General features: G+C 36.6%; 1 protein-coding gene across 1 annotated transcript in view; it reads right to left on the reverse strand.

Annotated features, from left to right (window-relative positions):
- The window catches only part of Hcrtr2 (hypocretin receptor 2), a 107293-nt gene that overhangs the window by 6732 nt on the left and 76398 nt on the right, over positions 1 to 24163 (reverse strand). Inside the window, exons 5-6 of the mRNA XM_004668188.2 lie at positions 20341 to 20456; positions 6166 to 6386 (exon numbers count right to left, since the gene is read on the reverse strand). Coding sequence (XP_004668245.2) covers positions 6166 to 6386; positions 20341 to 20456 — 337 coding nt within the window. The remainder of the gene's footprint in view (positions 1 to 6165; positions 6387 to 20340; positions 20457 to 24163) is intronic.

The following is a 24163-nucleotide window of genomic DNA, read 5'->3' on the forward strand; positions in this document are numbered from 1 at the left end:
CATTGCGTTCTCCTGATCCACTGCTCCTGGCCTGGCTGACATGAGGCTTCCTTATTCTCAGAGAGTAACCCACTTTAATAGTCAAGAGTCTCATAATGACCTAAGGTACATGAGCTTTAATTCCACATATGTTATGTTAAAACTATATATAGAACTATTTATACAAAAAAATAAGATATCTTATTACATTCCTTTTTTATTCTTAAAGATCTTGGAAGGTTTGTATCCTTATAAATATCTCTTCTTTATACAATGTGATAGATGTGGCACATAACTTGTAGCTGAACACAACAGGCTAGAGAGTATGGCTGGTTTCCAGCCGGAGGCTTCATTACTATTCATGAGATCCGTACTTGATGTTTCCTCACCAATGAGAAAGCGTATGATAAGAACACATTTTTGGAACAGAGGGGTGCTCTTCTACAGAATTGTAAAATTTTGCAAAATTATACTACGGAGTAAAATATATGCGAATGGAATTTATATCATGTTCAAGCCTTCTACTTCAGGACCTCTGAATGCAAAATCACTTCAAGGAAGTTGGTTTTGGTCAATCAGACAAAACATGGACTATTAAAAAAAGGAAGCTATGAATTTTATGTGTGAGAAAAAATCATAAAGTTGAAAACAAAAACAAGTTTAATATGCCAGAATAAATCTAAAGCACTTAAGAAAATAGGTGCACGAAATGAGAAAAAACAATTTCTAAAAAAATTTTTTTTTTCTTTTCTAGAGGATGGTATAGGGAAGTAGGGGAGGCAAGAGCAGTGAGAATTGGGTAAGGAGGCCTATGAGGTACTTTACCTCAGCCACTGAGTACAGTTGTCTTGCCTGGAGTCTGTTCCAAGCTCTCTCTCTGGTCCCCAGAGGTCAGCATCTCCTGCCCAGTGTACCCTTACAGGAAGAGCTGTTTTCTGAGGATTCACCTCTTAGGGGCTTAGGGAGTGTCCTGTTAGAGTCACTGTTGGTGGCCCTAGTCTCAGATGCTCCTGAAGGTCAGCTATGGGAGTGATGTGAGGCACAGAGCTTGTGGCTCCACCAACATTCTTTCTCAAAAGTTTATTTGTGTATGTTTAAGAAGTACATAGTTGATAAAATATAAGTACTTTGATTCACCATGTTCAATGGAGACTTAAATTAAATTAGTAAGGTTGTATTCAAATGTCTAAACAAACATATACAGCTTTTTTTTTGTTGTTGTTGTTGTTGTTTTATTTATTATCAGACAGATAGAGAAGGAGGCAGATAGAGAGAAAGAGAGAATGGGTGCGCCAGGGCCTCCAGCCACTGTAAATGAACTCCAGGAAGTGTGCGCCCTCTTGTGCATCTGTCTTAGGTGGGTGCTGGGGAATCAAGCCTCAAATCGGGGTCCTTAGACTTCACAGGCAAGCACTTAACTGCTAAGCCATTTCTCCAGCCCCATATACAGTCTTTAAAAGGACATCAAATTAGAAGAGGGAATATTTGGAAATAAGAGGGGATTCAGTGGAGGGGAAGGCAGAGTGGGCAAGGGGGAGGGGAAAGGGTGGAAAAGGAGAGTGGTAGGAAGGAATTATGTAAAATTTTAATAATTGTTTTAAAATATAAAAAGCAGAGCTTTATAGTCATATAATCTTCAATCTACTTTTAATCCAATGGATTATAGAACATGTTTCTAAGTTATTTAACCTAAAAATTTAGACACTTATTTTATTCCTGCTCAGCATGGGTCTTTTGGGAGGAGTTTTTAAAAAAATCAAGCCTATTTGGTAATGTTGGTCATATTTTGAAGTAAATGTGTTAATATTCCAAGACATTCTGTTATTCAATCTGTTCTATATGGCATGCACAGTAGCTCTATTATTTTCATTACAATGCTGTTCTCCATTGAGCCATAAACAAAATAATCGTGTCCTTGAGCATAAAGGTTTGAGTGGTTGCATTTCCGATGGAATCAGTCAACACACTGCAATGGGACAGTTCTTCTTGCTCCACCTCTGGGTCTCTAGTATGATTCTTCCACTAACAGTCTTTATGTTGCAGGTGTACAAGATAAGGTGTAAGATAGGTTGAATTTGGGAACTTACAGGTTTACAAGAAAGTTTTGTAATGCCCTTGTGCTTGCCTTTTTCCCTAACTAAACATCTCATTAAAAAAAAAAAAAGCTATTTTAGGTTTTCATGTATGCATTGTATGTTGAGCATGTCTTATGTCATACTCTCACTTTCTTCCCTCTCCTCTTATGTTAGTCAGAGAGAGAGAGAGAGAGGAGAGAGAGAGAGAGAGAGAGAGAGAGAGAGAGAGAGAGAGAGAGATAAAGAGAGAGATTGTCTATGCTGCCTTTTCTCTAGAAGGGTTAACAAGATAGAGACACTGAGTTCTGGAAGGACACCATTCTGTGTGAAGCACCCATTCCTGAGTCAGCATCCTTGAGACCAGAAGAGTTCACAATCATTGGGACCAAAGGATCCATGAACCCTTGGACCCAAAACTTCTAGCTTTCCCTAGAAACTACATCATTTTTATATTTAGCCAAACAAGTGAGATTGTGAGGCCATGCTCTGATGAATCAGAATGAGACACAGGACACTCATGTTAGGAGATTCAATTTGCCACCTGACTTGCTGCTGGCCTGCTCTGCCTGTCTGAACTGTTCATGGCTGGGCATCCTTCTGCCGAAACAAACGTTGCCCTGCCAGTATACTTTGGATTGTGTGGTTACTCTCAGACCCTAGACTCACTGCTAACACCTGGTCCCTAGAAACAGCTTTGTTTCTACTTTCAAGTATTGACAGAGAGAAGGTAGATTATCTGGGGTCACAGTGATGACCAGGGCATGGGACAATGACTCATCAGAACACAAGATGATGACCTGGCTTTGCTCATTGTTTCCCTATTTTGTGTGCCCAAAACTTACTTAGAATGTTGGCAGGCTCTCAGTGAGCCTGCACAATCTCACCGAACCTATTCACCAATTACAGAGCCCCAGATATTTCATGATTTGTGCCTCTCCAATGCCTAATTTCTATATGAATCACCACTCTGTCTCATTCTGAACTTACAAAAGCTGTTGCAATCCCAAACTCCCATCAATAATTCTTTCTGTGTCTCTTCCCACTGCACACCCATCTACCACGGGAAGCTTTTTTCCTAACACCATTCCAGTAAATCTTGCTGGCATAGTCTTCTTTGCCTGCCCTCCTTCTCTCCTTATGTCCTGTTTCATAGTTCTGAGTGACCAGGTTGACAAAAAAAAAAAAAAAAAAAAAAAAAAAAAAAACTTGAGAGCCAGTGGTTTGGTGAGTTAGTGTCTGTTGAGAGTCTGGGACTCTACAAGCCAAGCCAAGCCTACTCAGAGCCAAGAAATGCTCCACTGCTCTCAAAACCTACAACAATATACACAAACATGGTTTTATATATCTATATAAAATCTAGGATCATAATTGAAAGGGTACATGTGATGCTTATCTGAGGTTCCCTTAATTCATTAATATGATCATTTCTGGTTGCATCCATTTTACTTCTATCAACATGACTTGGTTCTTTCTTAGCTTAAAAAATTCTACTAAATATTTGTAATCATATGTATAAATTTCTCTGTTGTGGGTCAGCAGGTTATTTCTAAAATATATCTATTTTGAATAGTACCTTTGTAAACAATGAGTTGTAAGTTAAAAAATAGTTTATTTAGAGCTGGACAGATGGCTTATCAATTATGGTACTTGCCTTCAAAGCCTAAGGTCATGGGTGTGATTCCCAAGTAACCACATAAAGCCAGAGGCACAACATGGTGCATGTGTCCAGAGGTCATTTGCAGTGGCTGCCAGCCCTGGAACACCCATTAACTCCTTCTCTCTCTCTCTTACTCTTTCTCTCTGTGTCATAAGTAAGTAAATAAATACATAAAACACAAAAGTTTGAAAAAAAAAGTTTATTTAGGGATGGAGAGATGGCTCAGCAGTTAAAGTGCTTGCATGCAAAGCCTGATGGCTGGAGTTTGATTCCATAATACCCATGTAAAGCCAGATGCACGAAGTGGTGCATGCTTTTGGAGTTTGTTTACAGTGGCAAGAGGCCTTAGCATGCCATTTCTCTCTCACCCTCTCTGCAAATAAATAAATAAAATATGTTTTTTTTTAATTTTTATTTATTTATTTGAGAACGACAGACACAGAGAGAAAGACAAACAGAGGGAGAGAGAGAGAATGGGCGCGCCAGGGCTTCCAGCCTCTGCAAACGAACTCCAGATGCGTGCGCCCCCTTGTGCATCTGGCTAACGTGGGACCTGGGGAACTGAGCCTGGAACCAGGGTCCTTAACCGCTAAGCCATCTCTCCAGCCCAAATAAAATATTTTTTAATATTCATTTATGTGTGTTGAGCAGAGGCAGATTGCTCTAAAACTTGAAAAGTATTTTAGATTAAATGTGGACTTTTTCACTTTGAAAGTTATATTCTAGAAAAGGAAAGTACTTAAGTCAGAAGAATAAATGAAGTTACATTGACAAGAGGATATTTAGAAACAACAAAAGGAAAATGTAAGAGAACTGAAATACAGGAAGTTCAAGTGAGCAAACCAGGGCATGCTGAATCCAATTTTTTAAATTTTTATTTATTTAGTTGTGTGGAGGGGGCCATGAGTACCATGGTGGCTGTCAGGTGACAACTTAGAGGTGCATGGCCTCCACTGTCTTTGGAACAGGATCTCTTGCTCTTGCAAAGGAACTGAAAGACTGCAAACCCTCAGACTGGCTGGCTTGGGAGCTTCAGATTCTCCTGGCTCCACCTTCTGTTGTTGTAGGTGCATTGGGATCCCAGACGCCTGTGCCTCTATGTATCAGGCTGTGTTTGAATGCTGGGGAACTGAACCTGGGGCCAGCAGGCTTTGCAAGCAGGCACTTTTAGCCACTAAGCCATCTCCCCAGCTTGGTGTATCCATTTTTAAAGCCTGAATTTAAGCTAACAAACAAAAGCAGGAGGAGAAGGAAATGGAAGCAGAGAAAAGGCAGGAGGAGATATTCTGCCCAATATCATTGTTTAAGGGCTAAGAGCAGAAAACACAGACGGGCATAGTCTCTGAGATTTCTGTAAGCAAGAACATGATCATATGAGCACAGGCAGACAAGTAGGGAAATATGATGTCCTTTGTTTTGTGAGCTCACACATCTCAGTAACCCAAGCTGCCGATAGTCAGAGCTTTAAGGTTATAATGTTAGTGTGCAAAAGCTCACTTCCTTTTTTTTTTTTCTCCATTAAGAAGCTGTCAAGCAACACAAGAAGTTTCTATGCAGCTGCTTATACCACCCTTAGCTCAAATGGTGCCAAATCTGCCTCTCCAAGGTCCCCAGCTGTGAGGATACAATATTAACTTTGAACTGGGGAAGAGTGAGAGGAGCAATTCCAGGTTAAGTTCAAAGTCTATTATGAACAGAATTAATGTTGCCTTGGGACCAGTCCATGTGCAGTAGTCTGAAAATTCCTAATAATGTTGGCTGTCTGTGTACTGCTGTCTCTAGGCTGCCTCTGCACCTGTTCTTCGTGTCCCTGGTCAGCGATTTGGACGTGATAGCTTCATTTACAATGTAGCATATTGTAGACCTTTGCTTCACTGAAAGTCTATAATTTTATTAATACTGATAGTGAACATGCTTCAGTGACTTCAAGATTTTCTTTTGCAATCTGTCCTTTTACAAATGCACACAAATATAACCAGAACCCTGTGTGGTCTGCTTAATCTCTGTTTAAAGTGTAATACAGATTTTCTTTGATTACTTTTTGTTTAGGCTAAAAACAACAACAAAAAAAATATTTTTGCCTCTTCTTATCCTAATATAATCATTGATAACCATGTTGGGAAATTCATTTGTTCTCATCAAAAAAGAACTCTTTCCTTAAAAAAAAAAATAAATAAATAAAACAAATGTCTTCTTTTTTATTAGAACATTTAGGCTTAGAAGTTAGCTTCAAGAGGTTAAAGGACATACATGTGTTTTATGTAGTGCCATTTTCTCAACACACCATACAGACAACAGCATGTGGCAATACCAACACAGTTAAGTTTTTGGCATGACAAAGTACCTAGGCAGAAAGTTTTTTGTTTGTTTGTTTGTTTTTTTCTGTTCAGACAAACATCATCTTAATGAAAATGTCAAACTATTTTTCGTTTCCCATCAGTAACCAGGCCTTACCTCTTGAGCACGTTGAGGACACTGATGGGTAGGTAACAGATTGCAAACACCAGGAGCACCACCATGAGCATCCGGGCGGTTTTCCTCCTGGCTCGGATCTGCTTTATCTCCGCCGCCACAGCACTACTCCTGGACTTGGTCTGTGGCACTGACCCTCGAGGCTGCGACGTGGGCTGCAGGGGCTTCCATTTCCTCTGAACCACAGAAGAGGTCCCAGGAATCTGAAAAACAAAAACAGGAGCACAGCGTTCATTGATGCGGCCTTGAGGAAGTTCCACATTGGAGAGGTAATGAGAAAGTGTCCCAGAAGCCAGAGACTTGCGGTTTCAGGTGTCTGTTTCTCCACACCACTTGCTAGACTGAGTATGCTCTTGGATTTCATTTAGGGGAATGCCAAGTAGGTGCTTGGGGGAGTAGTTAAATGAAAATGAAAACATGACATTTTTGCCAAGTTCTAAAGAGAACAAGCAGCCGAGAAAGTATGTCCTTACAAAGACTGAAGGAAGCCGTTGGAAGGGGAATGCTAAGGGGATGGCAACTAGATCATACTGAAGAAATTCTACACTCTGCTGGCATACCTTAAATCACCTTAAGGGCAGAAGTGGAAAGTGACCAGAGAGGATTTTTGATGCATCAACACTGCCATCTGCTGCCAGAACGAGATATGGCACTTGACAAGCTACTCTTGGTTAGATTCTCTGCCTTTCTCAGATTTGGACAAAATGAATCTTCGAATGGAAGGAATTAAAAAAAAAAAAAAAAAAAAACACCTCTCTGTTACTTGCTAATTGTATTTATGAAAGTGTTTAAAACAAGTTTTTCCATCCATTCTCTCAAAATGTCTTCAAATATGGTCTTACATTAACATTTTATATAGCTAGAATCTGTAACAAGTTACAATACCTGTACTATTACATTTCTCTTCAGTCATTTGACATTAGCAGAAAGTTCTACCAAAGAAAATGCTTTTTGAATTAAAGAAATTAAGATGTGCAATTTGAAAAGAGAAGAAACATTTACAAACAAGCACACTTATAAGGTTGTCCTAGTTCTATTAAGATTATTCAACTGTTACTTTTATCTTTGTGCACAGACTCAATTATCCATCCAGTCCCTTAAACACATGTTATGTACATCACAGTGTTATATAATCTTTAATTTGAGAAGATTATTTTACTTGATGTCCTCACAGAGGAAATAATACAGCAGTCCACTAGGCCATCTTCTCTGTAAGAACCAACTAATGATGTCCTGAAACCAAAACCACTTTAGGAATTTAAACTGAAAAGTTCTGTGAAATAGACAATCCTTTTCACAGAGGAGTAAATCCAGCTTAGTCATCCAAGTCATGGGCTTGACAAAGATAAAAGCAAATAACTATTTTTCTTCTGTTACACCCTTTCTAAAGAAACAGGCCCATCAAAAGCATTTGCAATGCATATGTTTATGCTCTTTCATTAATGCTGTTCTCACTTTTGCACAGAGAACCTTTTTACAGATGGTGGCAAATACTGGGGTGACCCAAGACTCATCAAAATGACAAGAAGAGAAAGTTGATTGCCCAGCACTGGAGGAGTCATCTCTGTCACACCCACCGAGCCCCAGTGAGCAATGCACAGGAGTGTCAGGTTGTATATGAGCTGCACCTACTGCTAGTGTGGCAGGAAGCTTCCCTGGGATGATGGGAAGCGCATCCTGAGTCTGTGGAACTTCCTTCCTGACGTTCTCCCCCAGGTTCCAACTCATAAAACCTTGAAGGTTGGTTGTGGGACCCTTTTCTGGTCTCCAAGACTTGATTTCCTGAAGCCCCAGAGTCTCCTTCCTCTCTTCAGGAGAGAATATTTCCATTTGAATGGAGGACTCTAGTACACAACAGCTACACAGAGGATCTTCTCTATGGTCTCTATGGAGATGGTCCTAGACACCGAAAAGACTCAAACACCAACAAAGCAGAAAATAACAGGCTCGACATTAAAGGGATTTCTGCCACACCTTCCCAGGCTCAGGGAACGTTGTAGACGAGGGGATGGAAAAATAAGAGCACCTGGTGGGAATATGGAACACTGTCCTCCTGTCATGAACTGACTGGTGAATTTATGACCTCACAGTGGATACTGATACCAGCACATGACTTGCAGTCCTCTGAACCCATCAAAACTTTGACATAAAGGACAAGAAGGAAAAGGGAATGAGAGAATAAACAGAAGAAGGACAACCTTGAAAGAGAGTCCTGAGTGGAATAGGAGTGAGGGTGCACAGACAAAAAAAAAACAAACATGGAAGGCAGGGAAAACCAGCAGATTACAATGTGTTTATATGACAGAGTTCTTACTTTTAAAAAGGAACTAATTTTTTCAGAAAACTTTTGAAGAAGCAGCAATGAATTTTAGAAACTCTTGGATCGATGCTGGCATGTAAGCTGTGGAAATATCTGCTGACTGGTCTTAACATGATTCCTAGATGATGTCAGAGAGATCATTTAAACATTTATGGTTCTATTATTGAGTGCTACTCTGAAAGAGAGAACCAGCAACCTGCATCCGATGATTTCTGGAAGTACCAGAAACAGTGCTCATAAAGAGAAACTTCCTCAGGGAGAAGAATTATGGTCCCTAAAAGCAGAAGAAAGAAATACAGTGATGTCCCTTGTCACTATGACCTAAGGGCAGAAGAAGCTGAATCCTGCAACTCTTCCTCCATTGACAAGTATAAAATTAATCAGGAGTCACATTAACTGAGCTCCAAGAACTGTGAATATCCTTGAGTCATCTTCAATGCATCTCTTTAAAATTACTACACATGCAGAAATCTATGTCTTCAATATGTGCAAAACCGTAATGTTCACTTAGGCCTATTCCAATTCACAACTCATCTTTTTGTGTTTGTAACTGTGAAAAGCTTGCTTTTTGTAAACTTATGTAGAAAGGAGTCAGTAATTTTTAAATTCATGCTTTGTTACATGTAAAGCCATGAAAGTGGTATCTTGAAAGGCTGTCCTTGCATGGCTGTTTCCCAGCATTGCAGTGCAGGCTTCAAGTCCCTAACTGTGGCACATTCTCAAGCTCACCACTTCTCTCGTTTTCTGTGAATTGGAAAGTCAGCTCTGCTTTGATAACATACCTAGAGTGAGGTGCAAGCAAATTGATAAGCTTAAACTACCATGCAAATGAAGGAACTTATAATTATTTTGTCCTAAGAAATAACCAATAAAAAGGGAAAGGCATTTGCAGGCAATAAGTAGGGAAAAGAATATTATGAACAACCAGTGTTCACTAACTGGTATGAAATAGACAAATCACTCTGCCAACCAAGATTACCAAAACTGACATTATTGATAGTTACACACCTAGCTACCAAAAATGCCAAGCCCAAATGGATTCATTAATAAATTCTAACAAGCAGTAAGAAGATATAAAACTTTTTGGCTTTTTTATAAAGTTCAATGAAAGTATTTTTAACAAATTTTCTGAGGGTGCAGTTACCTTGCTGATCAAAAACATGACAAGAAATGAAAACCACTAACCCAATACATCTTGAATATAGAAAAAAAAAATCTTTAAAATGTATTATCATGTAAGAGTCAGAAAGATATAACAAATACAAAAAGACAATTTATTAATCAGAAGTTTTCCAGCAACCTAGCTTTAATTGAATGTATTTTTTACTTATTTATCTTTATTTTTTTCTGTTATTGACATTTTCATTTATCTCATGATGCAATTTTGTATCAACCATGAAAAATTAACTTGTGTATTTATTAGTATAATGAAAGACAAAAATATTTTAATTTGAGAAAATAAAGGAAAAGCATTTCAAAAATCCAACATCTGTCTATGACTTTGGAAAATTCTCAGTAAATTAGCTCTAGAAAGGCATTTGCTGAAGTTGATAAGAGTGTGGATGCAAAGCCTATGGCCACCATGTGTGAGGTAGGGAAGGAAGAAGCTGTTTTCCAAGGCTGGGGATGGGAGGATGAATTTCAGAAATACATTCACCCAAAATGGTACTGGAGGGTTTAGAAGTTTAGCAAGTTCTATACTTCATCTAACCACAGAGACTGATTCCACTGAAATGAAAATATTGCTTTCAAAGAGAATCGTAAGAAGTTAACAAAAACTCACCAGAAGTGGATTTAGCAACACATAGTACACAAAATTAGCAAACAAAAACCAATTTCATTTTTTATACTAACAAGCAATTGGAAAATTAAGTTGGACATAGAAGTCTTAACAGCAAATTATTCTACTGTGAGCTTTAGTCCTCCTAAGAAATCCATGATTTTAGTGTGATTAATCCCACAGCAAACAGATGTTGAGAGCTTGTTTTTAGAAATTAAAGCACCAGTTTTAGTTTTTCTTTAAAAATCGACAAGATATATAATTGTTTATTAGACTAATATCTGATTTCAGGCCATGATAATCTCTCTCCCCCCTGTGTGTGTGTGTGTGTGTGTGTGTGTGTGTGTGTGTGTGTTATGGTATTTTTTTTTCTCTCAGCATAATATTATGCCATGTGCGAGTAAACAATGCCTTATCCTGTAACCATGGCAATTCTGAAGTAGCACCACAGTGACTTCCAGCTCTATGGCTGTGGAAATAGAGCTACTGACACACTCTAGTAAGTGGAGGAAGGAAGGGTCACAATATCCTCACCTGGGATTCCAACTATTGTTATTGCTCCTGTCTGCACTCCCCCAGCTGCAAGCGATCTTGGGAGAAGCTACATTATATAGGGAATGGAAGGTGAACCAGAAGGAGGACTCCATGATGCAGCTTCCGTGAGACAGCCGTAAAGGGTTGAGATGGGCTTAGCACTGCTGCATCTGCCGTTGATTCACTCGCTTACCCGAATTGCACTTTTGTGCAATTTTGCTTTGTAATGTCATCGCAGTCTGTTACAGTTACCATCTTTTTGCTGGGACAGACATCCGACCAGAAGCAGCTTATGGGAGGAAAAGGTATATTTCCGGCTTAGAGATTCTTGGGAGTGCTTCACCATGTCAGAATAAATTGGCTCTCTTCAGCTTACACAGGAGACAGGGCACTGCCAGCACCAACAAGCATAAGCAACCAGAGCTCAAACTGACTCTGAATAACCTTAGTAGGGCTGTGCTCAAGATCCACGCCCCAGTGTGACACACCTTTTCCAACAGGATGCTGGAGACTGGCATAGGAAGCTTAATTCTAATTAAAAAATGCCTCAGGCTATGAGAGGCATACATTTACATTGAAGCAACCATAGAGCCCTTTTTGGGGTGAATAAACAACAAGTTCATTTTTTCCTAGGGAATCATTGTATGTATTCCAGAATAAAGTTGTGCATTTTAAATTCATCACATTTGAAAATTTCTTTAAAAATATCATTTAAAAATATAAGCTGGGCGTGGTAGCACACGTCTTCCAATCCCAGCCCTTGGGAAGCAGGGATAGGAGGATCATCCTGAGTTCGAGACCACCCTGAGAATACAGAGTGAATTCCAGGTCGTCCTGAGCTAGAGGGGAAACCCTACCTTGATAAACCAAAAATAAAAAATAAAAATAATGTGAGGTTGTAAAGAGACTAACATATCATTCATGGCTGAAAAGGGGAAGATAACTACTCCAAATGCATAGAATCTGAAAACTACATAGTAGGACATAGGAAAGAGTATATGGACTACACTGCTTTATATTGCCAAGACACCAGGCAATACTAAAGGTGCTATGCTATGAAACAGTAGCTCATACACATTTATATATCTGGCAGGATAATGGAACTGTGTTCCCTTCACACTGAGTGGTATTTGACCATGAATGTGTTCCATCATCTAGTAACTTGTTTCCATAAAAACATCAGTTCTTGACAAGCTTTGTGGCACTTCTCTGTTAGAATCAATGTCCACATGCTACCTTCTTATTAAGAGATCCTAACACTTTTTGGCCCCTTCTCTTATTCTCCTCACAAGTAGATCCCATTTGGGGTTGTACAAACTACAACTGATATCCGAATCCTTCCACCCAACCCACAACCTGGGCTTTCTGCTCCTTGCCCATCTCTAGTTCTGTTGTCTTTCAGCATTATTCTATCTTGCAGGACATTCATTGCTTTATAGACACTGATGTGTGTTCTTTTCTCAGGTGTCTTATCTGTAGTTTCTAGTAAGTAGACTCTCAATTTTGGATGTCTGTTGGCCCTTAAAATCTTTACTCACAAACACATGTTGTTTACTTCTCATTACACGCTCAAGGAATCAACATATCAAGCTGTATGTTTTCTCATCCCTGAAGGATCAACAAATTTGTCTAAAAGAAATGCTCTCCATATTTTATTTCTTTCATTTAAAGGACACTATTTTTGTTCTATACTTTTAGGAAGATTTATTGTGACATAATTAACATCTTACAACTTCATCCATTTAATGAGAAGGAACAAGGAATGTGTAATCTGCTTGTAGAGTTGATCAGTTACCACATCATCACTGGCCTAACTCTAAAACATTTTCAGCAAACCAGGACACTGCTTCAAACTCATCACTCCCCATTTTCCCATTTTTCATGCCTTGTCAAGTATAAATCTTTTTGTCTCTGTATATGTGCCAATGATAAATATTGCATGTAGTTAGAATCACATAATATATTGCCTTTGAACCTGGATTCTGTCTTCATGGTTCAAGATTTATTTATAGTGTAGCATGTGTCAGTACTTTATTTCTTTCTATAGAACAGTAATATTCTATTATGGACATATACCACAATTAATTCAGCCATTCATCCATCAATAAATATCTAAGTTATGTTTATATGCTGTCTACTATGAAGTGTACTGTTATGAATGTTGAAGCACAAGTTTCTATTTAGAGATAGATTCTTTTGGCTGTGTGCCTAGAAATTAAATTGGTGGGAAATGTAATCACTATTTAAGAATATTAAGCACTGACATTTTATCTTCCAAAGTAATTATATCTTCTGCATTTCCAATAACAGTTTATGAAGTTCCAATTTCTTCTCACTTTCACAAGAAATAATTGTCTGTATTTCTTTTACTTTTAACTACCTCATTAAGGTAAAGAGCTATCCTATAGTGGTTTTTTGTTTGTTTTCTTCTCTCTCTCTTTCTGTCTTTCTTTCTCTCTTTCTGTCTTTCTTTCTCTCTTTCTGTCTTTCTCTCTCTCTCTCTCTCTCTCTCTCTCTGTCTGTCTGTCTCTGTCTCTCTCTCTTTCTCTCTATGTGTGTGTTTAGAGTATAAGTGCAGTGTACTGTATGTGCTGTACTCTTTGAAGACTCTGTAATAGTATGCATATTGGCTGGACTAATTTACATTGCCAAGAATCATGTATAAGGGTTCTTTTTCTGCTGCATCTTACTCAGTGGTTTGTTTTCTTTTCACTTACTTTGTTTTATCTGTTATTGAGAACATATGTGGATACATCATGTGTTGGTACCATCTTTTCTCTCCCCTCTGCCCCTTTCCTGCTAGAGGCACTCCTCAGTTGGGTTGGTGGTATTCCCATGGGGTTGCGGGTTTTCCATTGTGGGAGTAGCTGTCAGTTACTGGAGGGAGGCAGTGCCTCTGTGTATGACTATTTTCTTGATGACAGTCATTCTGATTGGAAGAGAAGATATTTCAAGGCAGCGTTGAATTGCATTTCTCTGATGGCTAAGGATATTGAATGTATTGTTATACATTTGTTAATTTATTATATATTTATACATTTGCTCTTCTGTTGAGAGGTCTCTCTTCAATTCATCTACCCACTCAGTTTCCTCTACCATGTCTTAGGAGTTGAGGTAGAATCTTTTACTTGAGAGATTTTATTATAAAAAGTGTGTTTTGTCAAATGATTTTACTATGTTCTATTGTTTGTTTTTCTTCATTCATTTAATGTGGAGCAATGCATTGAGTTTTATATGTCAAACACACCTTGCCATTGCTGAGTTAAATGACATGGTCGTCTTGTATAACACTTACTAATAGTAGTTTATTGAGAACTTTAACATCTGCCTCAATAACTGGATTTATAAATGGGTTTAATTTTTAGTGATGTGTTTGGTTTTGGTGTCATTGTAGATCTGGATTAGCATAATGAGGAGGAAGCATTTTATTTCTTTGGTTTCAAATTTTTGAAAGTTTGTGAAGGTTTATGTTAGTAATTGTTTAAATATTTTGTATAATTCAATGATGGAATATATATATATATATATATATATATATATATATATATATATGCACATGATGTGTGTATGGAGAGAGAGAGAGCTTGGTATTGTCTTAATGATGGATCCATGTCTTATCATATATATATATATATATATATATATATATATATATATATATATATATATATATATATGTTTAACTTTAATTGCACTGAGCCAGTTTAAATAATTTGTTTTTCTCCATGCATGTACATTTCATCTAAGTTTTCTAAGTTGTTGCGAAACTGACCTTTCCACTCTTTTGATTTTGACTATACCTTCAGTGAGGGATGCCCTTTACCTTTTATTTTAGGGATTTGAAATTTCTATGTTTTTTTTGACTGATGTAAATGGAAACTATTGCTCTCTCTTATCTTAAAGTACCAACTTCCACTTTTTTTATGCCATTCCCGCTGTTTTCTATGATTCATTTCATATATACGTACACAATTCATATAATTTGTTTAGCTTTTTTACAGGTCTTATAAACATGCCTTTTATTAGTATAGATATCTTAACAGACAATACTGTGAACTTTAGAAGGTCCACATTATTATATCACACATGAATTTCTGACAGAGGCAAAACAGAGCAACATAGTTGACAAATAGAAAGACCATGCTGGAGGACCAAAAAATAAATAAATAAAGAAATAAAATCACTGTGATGCACAGCACAGCACACTGGAGAAGTTCTAAGGCCTTGTCCTCCCCCTGCCCCTCCCTCCTCATCCTTGAACTCACCCTGCTCATCAGCATGGCATTCTGGCACTGCTGGTCCTCGGACACCAGCTCACTATGTTATTCTCAGCCTCAGTGAACTCCATTTTGTCCATGCCCTCACCCGTGTTCATTTCCTATCTATTTCTAAAAAATAGTTATTGATTTCTAACCTATTTTTCAGAAAACATAGATGCTTAAGGCTATGAATTTTCCTTTCAATTATGTTTTTGATAAATCCCACATGTATACTATATATGCTGCAATTGCATTTTTATTCATTCAAAAATAACTTTTAGTTTCTTTTATAGTGTCTACTTATAGCTAATAGCTACTTAACATTTGTTCAATTTTTGTATATCTGGGGAATTTTCAAATATCTTCCTGTTGCTAATTTCTAATATAATGCAGTGTCATGGGATAATACGTATTTTGCTACTTTTACCTTTAATATGTACTGGGACTATTGAACTTGGAGGAAAATGTATGTTTTACTATTTTGGTAGAGTTCTATAAATACCAGTCAAGTAAGGTAGTCTCTTAGTTGATAATTTTATATTTCTTTTGTGATTTTTCAACCTATATTTTCCAGTAATTACTGCAAATGGAGGCATGAAGTCAATTGTTAAATTATTTATGCACTTCCTCAGTGAATTAGGTTTTGCTTAGTGTATTTGGATTTCATTTGTTAAGTTCACATGGGTTTATGATTGTTATATGCTTCTAGTAGATTCATTTTTGACAATATGAAATGTTTTTATGCACTATAGCACTTTGATAAAGTTCTCATATAAGCACAGCACCACAGCCACATCAGGGCTCCTCCTGTTCTGGTTTGCATTGCTAGCTTCCCACTGCTTCCCAATGGTGATAGTTGTATTTTTTAACGTGGAACACATCTCTGATGGGAAGTGGCTCATAGTTTCTTTTTATTGTTTTGATGGTTTTAACTATTCTGAAAACTAGATATTACTGGTTTGAATATTTTAGTATCTATATATATAATGTGATTATTGAGAAGAACCAATTTATATTACATATATTCCTCTGGTAGTTTCTGTTTTTATTCTTCCCCATTTCCTTCATTAGATATTTCTAAAAATTATGTTCCTTAGTAGTTAAAATAAACAATTTAGTTCAAAGAAGCCACTTGGATTAATGCTGCTTTAATTTTGATAGTTTAAAAAAATCTATATTCCTTTAGTATTACTATGTCCTTCATATTTTCTTCAAGTGATATATTTATATATTACAATCTATTTTATTATTCTACACAATTGTCCATTGGTCTAGATAAACACAGAAAAGAATTGCAAATTAAACACCTTTATACTAAGATTAATGTTTAACTAAGCAGTTATCTTTCCTTGTACTCTTTTTCTTTAAACTTTATTTTTATTAATTTATGAGAGAGAGAGAAAAAAAAATGGGTGCCCCAGGGTCTCCAGCTACTGAAAACGAACTCTTGATGCATGAGCCCCCTGGTGCATCTGGCTTACCTGGGTCCTGGAGAGTTGAACTGGGATCCTCTGGCTTTGCAGGCAAATGCCTGAACTACTAAGCCATCTCTCCAGCCCTCCTTGTACACTTTATTTCATTATTTGAACACAAATTATTATCTTCTTGATTCTGCTTTTTCGTATATATCATTTTTCTCAGACTAGACTGATTTGTTATCACTCAGTATTACTGTATGAATTACAGCTTCTGTGAGACTGCAGATAATAAAGTGTAGCAGAAGAAATGGTGAATACAACTAGGATATGGAAGGTCTTTCAAAGTCTTTGAAAAGTTGAAACCAATCAAACTCCAAGCACACCCATAGCATGTACATAGTACTAGTGACTACATAAATGCTTAGCAAATATTTTTATAATGATAACAAAAAACCCTCCATATATGACTCAAATTGAATTATCTTAAGGCTAGGGACTGAAAAGAATGCTGATATATTCACATGTGACCAAGCAATCCAAGATGAAGAAGTTCTTAAAGTGAGGCCTTGAGAGAGGGAAGAGACTGTGCAGTTTTCCACGAGAAATTTATCTGAATCATATGGTTAAGGAAAAGGGAAGCGTGAGTTAATGATCATACCAAAACAATAACTAATTCTTTTAGTGATGCTTAAAGTCTTGCGGAAGTCAGGCGGGGGCATACAATTTGCTGTCTAATAATCTTGTGCTAATTCAGAATTATACAACAGAGTGCTCACTTCTGTGTAACTTTAAGCAAATAAGATAAGCCCCTCACTTGATGCTTCTCATGATGTAGCCTATGGCACTCACAATGCCTGATATCTCTGTTTATAGACACTAACACTTGGGAATGGAAAGTTGCTCAAGTGGAATTTTATATAATTACCCATTTGGGGTTAATTTACTTTAGTTTGGCTGCTAAAGTGAGCTCAGCTGAAATTTCCATTTCCCATTCCAATCTGTTTTTAAATGTTTATTTTCACAGCTCAGACATTTTATTGCAAATCCTCTGAATCTTGTTGCTTGTACTGAATGAGATATTTTACCAAAAATGTGGATTATTTCTAAGCCTGTATTGTAATTTCAAATTTATTTTAAAGTTCAGGAAATTGAGAAATATAAGCTTAGATAATAAATTCTCTGGCATGGTAGTCAACCATATATTCAAAAACATATTTTAAATTCTTTGTACAAAGACAGTATATAACAAGACAGATCCATGTTTCACTCTTAAGAAGTTATAAAGGAACATAAATTTTTAAGCAAATGACTATAAACTTCTGTTATATATAATTCATACCAGTAAAATATGGAATAGGGATGGTCTTGATATCTAATATTTTCATCAGATTCTCAATCTAAAATACTTGTACTTATGTTGTTTATTAATATTATTTCTTCTTTCAGATTTTGTCATATTCTAATTTTTTATAAGACATTTCTTTGAGTAATGGGGCAATTAATTGCCTCATTTATTTAAAATCCCAGCAATTTCTATTTTTCTTCTATTCATTTGGTAAAAATAAAAGATTTACTAAACCACTGATACATAGTAGGCATGTGATAATTGGAGTGTTACAAAGATAAATGCTAGAATGTACTGTCATCATTTAATATTGCACAGGCGGTGAAACCTAAAAGAATCATTAATAAGCTATATAATAGTCTTATGAAAATACAGCTCAGTACTATGGCCTAGTATGCTCAAACCCTTAACTTCAATGCCTAGCAAGGGAAAACCAAGGAAAATAAATATTCAATGTAAAATCAATGTGTGATAATTCAATATACACTTGCCAAATTAGAAGTATAAGCAGAATTATTTAAAAGGCCAATTTACAGTAGGTACTGTTAATACACTTTATTCAATGAGCCCCTTTGATGCTTTAGATCCCTATTCCATTTATGTATAACAAATGTGAGTTAGCTGCTGCCCAACCACACTAAAAATGATGGTGAAATTTGTCATTAACCAACTTCATTTAGCTACTAAGTGGCACTGTGAGAGTTTAAATTCATGCTGTCTGTCTCTGGAGTCTAATTTTTATGCTTTCTTGCTTTCTCATTCCATGTTTTATTTCTCCAGCTGTGATTTGTCCCTTTCATCACATAATACTCCCTTTTACATTCCTGTCAAGCTTAAACATATGGTCAATGAAAGGTAATGAGATGTAAGATATACCAGTGCATCTATTTAAAGATGTGTTAGACAGTTCTTGCAGCCTTACTATCCCCTTCCTCAGAGCCAGAACTATATGTCCCAGGAAGTGGCATTCACTTACACTGGCAGAGCCAGAGCCTATCCTCAGCTTGTGACATGATCTTAATCAATACAGTTGTAAAGCTCGTGAATTTGGGGCAGGCAGTTAAGACTATATTTTTTTTAATTTTGTTTATTTATTTGAGAGCAACAGACACAGAGAGAGAAAGAAACAGACAGAGAGAGAGAGAATGGGCACGCCAGGGCCTCCAGCCACTGCAAACGAACTCCTCATGTGGGTCCTGGGGAATCAAGCCTCGAACTGGGGTCCTTAGGCTTCACAAGCAAGCACTTAACCGCTAAGCCATCTCTCCAGCCCCAGTTAAGACTATGGAAGAGTGTAAGAGACTGATGGGGGAAAGGAGAGAGGATGAGAAAGAGGAAAAGGGAAATAGAGATTGAAATGGGAGGAGGAGCTCATGTACCTGGGGCAGGAGACACGAATCAGAATAAGTTTGTAAGAATTGATCATGACCACAGTTCGAGGTGTGATGACAACAGTTCGTGCTGTGCAGAACACAAGAGGCAAAACACCCTGGGATCTGTGACATCGGCTTTATGGAGAACTAGACAAGTCAAAGAAAACTGTTGCTGGGAAGTAGGGAAACTGCTTCTTAGTTTTACAGTATTCATGGTTTTTTTTTTTTAATTTGTTTATTTGGTTTTCGTTAAAAGGTTTGAGGAGTAGATTGCTAACCTACTTTGCTGCTGGTTTTACTTACAATATCATGCCAGAAATATCATCTTGGTAAAAACAGAGAAAGAGGGATAATTTAAAAATTATAAAACATATGATATTTGAAAAATTCAAGAGCTGTTTGGATTCAATCAGTAAAAGATCTTGAAAAAATACTTAAATACTAAGGGTTGAAAGTAAGACTCATTCATAAGGAACAATTAAAATTTTGGAGGTGCTTTCAGTGAATTGAGGTGACTCAGTAAGTTCTTTAACTTGATACGATATTCCAAGAAACTCAAAAGAACTTTTTATTACTTCTAATGCAAAGTAAAATCAATAATGTTACTTCCAGTCAAAAATTAACTCAGTTAATTACTATGATTAAAATTTTGTTGTAGGGCTGGAGAGATGGCTTAGCAGTTAAGCGCTTGCCTATGAAGCCAAAGGACCCCAGTTTGAGGCTTGATTCCCCAGAACCCACGTTAGCCAGATGCACACAGGGGCACATGTGTCTGAGTTTGTTTGCAGTGTCTGGAAGCCCTGGTGTGCCCATTCTCTCCCTCTCTCTCTCTCTCTCTCTTTCTCTCTCTCTCTATCTATCTCCTCCTCCTCTGCCTGTCACTCTCAAATAAATAAATAAATAAATAATAAAAAAATCGTTGTTATAAATGTAAACTCCAAAAAGAAGAATTTAAAACATTCCATGATGTGTCACTAAAACAAATCAAGATGCAGTTTCACATCTAGAGTCTCGGTTTAGAAGAACAAATAACCCCCTGTTGAGCACATGACAGCAGCTCAATGTATTCTTAAATTGTTTAAGACATATCCTAAAGCAAACACAAGCAAATTACTTGATATCACATACCTGTCGGCACCAGAGTTTACGAAATATTTGCAGATAAGCCAACACCATAAGACATAGGGGTGCCATATATGTCACCAAGAAGAAGCAGATGTGATACATCTTTGGGTAAATTTCACCTGTGATGAAAATCAAGATAATAAAAATCTTACATTAAAATATTGTTATTTTATTTTATTTTTTAGAAACTGAATCCTTTCAAAAGAACTGTTGTGCTTGTGTGTACATGCCTGCGTGCGTGCATCAGTGCATGCCTGTCTGTCATGGCGTATGTGTGGATGTCAGAAGACTACTTTCATCTTGGTATTTGCCATCCCACCACACTTGAACCAATGTTTCTCTAGATAGCCCCCGTTGTTGCTTGCTGTGCTTCTATCCAGTTGCCAGGAAATTTCTTGTCTCAGCCTCTCATATTGCACCAGATCACTGAGATTACAAAAGCCAGCCACAGTTTGGGCTTTTCCACATGGGGTCTGAAGATCAAACAGGGTACTCAGGCTTGAGGGGTAAATACTTTAATTGCTGGGCCACTACCTCAGCCCTGAATGATAGATTTTTAAAAAGGATATTTCACTCAACTATTTAAGTGAAGCAATATATTTATTTTCTTTATTTAATTATCAATTATATACACAAATGGAAAATAATTTACATGCTTAACTATCTGTTATCAATATATGCTTGTGTGCATTAGAAACTTTACTTTCACTTAATTTAAACAGAAAATTAGCAGTCAATAATTTCTTAAATTGTGCTACCACAATCTGTCCAGTGTGAAGTATGCATGTATCAAAAGTCCCGAAAAGAGGCACGGGTTGATTAATAATTGATGACATCTTTGTTTATACTGTGAAGTGGGTAGAAATTCGGTTGATTTTCCCTCATTAGGAAAAGATGTGCTGAGAAATGGGAAGCTCTTTTGGCTCACATCTTTAAATACAAATGTGGAAAATGTTTTAGAAAATTAAATACAATAAGCATTTGATCATTATATTGCCAATTTTGTGTGCATTATGTATTTTGATAAAAATCCCCTCCCATTTCTTTCTTTTGACCCCCTCCATATTCCCTTTCCACTGAATCCTAAATTAGTCCAGATTGTAGTTTGCAATCCTTCCTTTATTTTATTTTGTGTTGTTTTGTTTTGAGTTGAGGTAGGGTTTCACTCTAACCCAGGCTGACCTGGAATTCACTATGTAGTCTCAAGGCAGCCTCGAATTTGCAGCTATCTTCCTACCTCTGCCTCCAGAGTGCTGGGATTAAAGGCATGTGCCACCACGCCCAGCTAAATATCTTTGTTTTTCCTTGTGTGTGGGCATTGTCTGCATGAGCACAGGTTGCAGATGAAGTATCAGAGTGTGTGGGATCTAATAGTGGATATAGTACTGCATAAAATGTATTTGATAATTATTTTTGTTGATTTCTCTTTAAGCATATTATGTTTCCATGTCTATAAATGCACATGCAACTATTTTCAGGAAATTGAGAATATTATGGATTTTAAAAATTAATATTTCAACAAATATTGATATTCTTATTTTAAGTATTTAAAATTATTCTTATCAATCTCACTTATTAATGATAGTAACCTTTCAAAGTATAGTGACTTTCTTGTATGTCAATATTCCTAAATACATAGATGATACATGGAACAAATTTGGCAATTATTAAACAAGTATTTAAATAATGAATACAATTATATTTAATATTAATATATTAGTATTTCTAAAATATGTCTATTATTGACTTAACTTTGTAATTTTGTGGAGCTAGGTATCAAACTCTGGGTCTCACACATGTTAGTTATTAACTAGAATTGTAACTGAAACTATGATAATTCTACTCTCACTAACTTTTTAATTTTATTTTATAATTTATTTATTTATTGAAAGACAAAGGGGAAAGAAAGAGAAAGAAGCAGATAGAAAGAGATAGAATGGGTACCCCAGGGCCTCCAGCCACTGCAAATGAATTTCATATGTGCCACCTTGTGCATTTGGCTCACGTGGGTACTAGGGAATTGAACCAGACTCCTTAGGGTTAGCAGGCAAGTGCCTTAACCACTAAGCAATTTCTCCAGCCCTATCACTAACTTTTAAAATGCTTATGAATATATGTTACATTAATGCTAACATTTGAGTACGCCAAATAGTCCATCTATTTTTATTGAAATGTAATACTGTGTCCATGGATATTCAACCCAATAACTAAATAACTAAATATAATTATAACAATACTAGCAAAATAAAGATTTCTTATTTTCAATTTGTTTTACTTGCTTCTAAAATGGAATCCTTATTCTGACCTTGGTATTAGCACGGAGGCCAGTCCCAAATTATTACTGAGGAATAAGATTATTATTCCTGTTGCAGTTATGTTTTATTGCTGGAACAAACACCCAACTAGAAGCAGCTTATGGAAGGAAAGAGTTTATTTCAGGCTTACAGAATCCAGGGGAAATAGCATCAATGCCAGAAGAAGCTTGATCATTTCCATAGATGCATGAAACAGAGAGACACATCAAACAGCCACCAAGCACAAACAGCCAGAGCCCAAACCAGCTCTGAACACACCTTAGGGGTGGACTTAAGTTCCTTCCCTAGTGACTTCTCCAGCAGCTGCTGGAAACTTAAGTTGCAAGATCAAACTTAAACAGAAGTACTTCAGACTATGGAGTACATTCATTTACATTTAAACTACCACACCCCCCATATGTATTAATTAAGAAAATTTATAAAAGTGTGTAAAGGATAGGTGCTTGATAAGGAAAATTCATGATCAGGATTTATCAGTAGTCAACAACATCATAAAAATGGATAGCATTTATAGTAATTTTGCATTTAATCCTCATTGAATACATTATAAATATGTCCATGAGTTTAATTAAAGTGCTTCACCATGTGGATTCCATAGCTTGTCATACAGAGTTGGTGGAATTTGAGCCAAATATAACATTTTTCAGTCTGAAACTGTCTTCTTTTTCAACATCTTTTTTCTATATTGTAATCTACAAATGGGACAGCAGGCTATTTGGTAGCTAGGAGGTCGAAGAAAACAATTTATAATGTCATTTTTAGCTTCTTTTTAGCCCAAGAGATACTCATCTACCTAATAAATTTCTAATTTCCTTTGAAGTATTCTTACAGGCCTGTTTACAAACAGTTCTGTTGCATAAAGAGGGAAGGCATTCAAGCAGATCATCTGTAGGAATAGCAAACAGTATTTCCCTTTGAAGTGCAGAAGCCTGGGCAGCATTTGCTGGCCTGGTTTCACAGCCCATGCTCAGTGACCTCAGCAATTCCCAGGCACCTGAGTGACTTTGAACTTTTATTTGTTTTGAAGAAAGTATCACATGAACTTTCCACATAAAAATATACCTTTGAAGCCTGATGTATTCATCAGACTAAATGGAGCAAATGAACAAAGGCAGGCTTGATTGATAACTTTTGTCCAAGTATTGAAACAGATACCACTTTTATGATAGAAGTTTCAGTTTTACATAGATGAAAGGTAAGTGCATTCTGTAGTTGGTAAATTTATGAATAGCTTAAAAACTACATAATTGCTTTGTAGTACATATTATGACAATGAATATTTTTATCCAGAAAAGTTGTTCAGCTGTAATTATATATTCAGGCTAGGCTAGATTGTTTTAATGAGGAGATTATAATAGATAATTGGGAAAAATGATGAGCTTAAATTCCTCATATCAGGCTTATATTCTAAGCTAATTGAAAATAATGTTATGCTACCAGAAATTTTGAAGTCTTTCTTCATTTGATTAGCAGTGTTTATAACATATGAAGACACTTCAATATATGAAGAC

The sequence above is a fragment of the Jaculus jaculus genome, chromosome 8 (genome assembly GCF_020740685.1).
Source record: "Jaculus jaculus isolate mJacJac1 chromosome 8, mJacJac1.mat.Y.cur, whole genome shotgun sequence".
NCBI lineage: Eukaryota > Metazoa > Chordata > Mammalia > Rodentia > Dipodidae > Jaculus > Jaculus jaculus.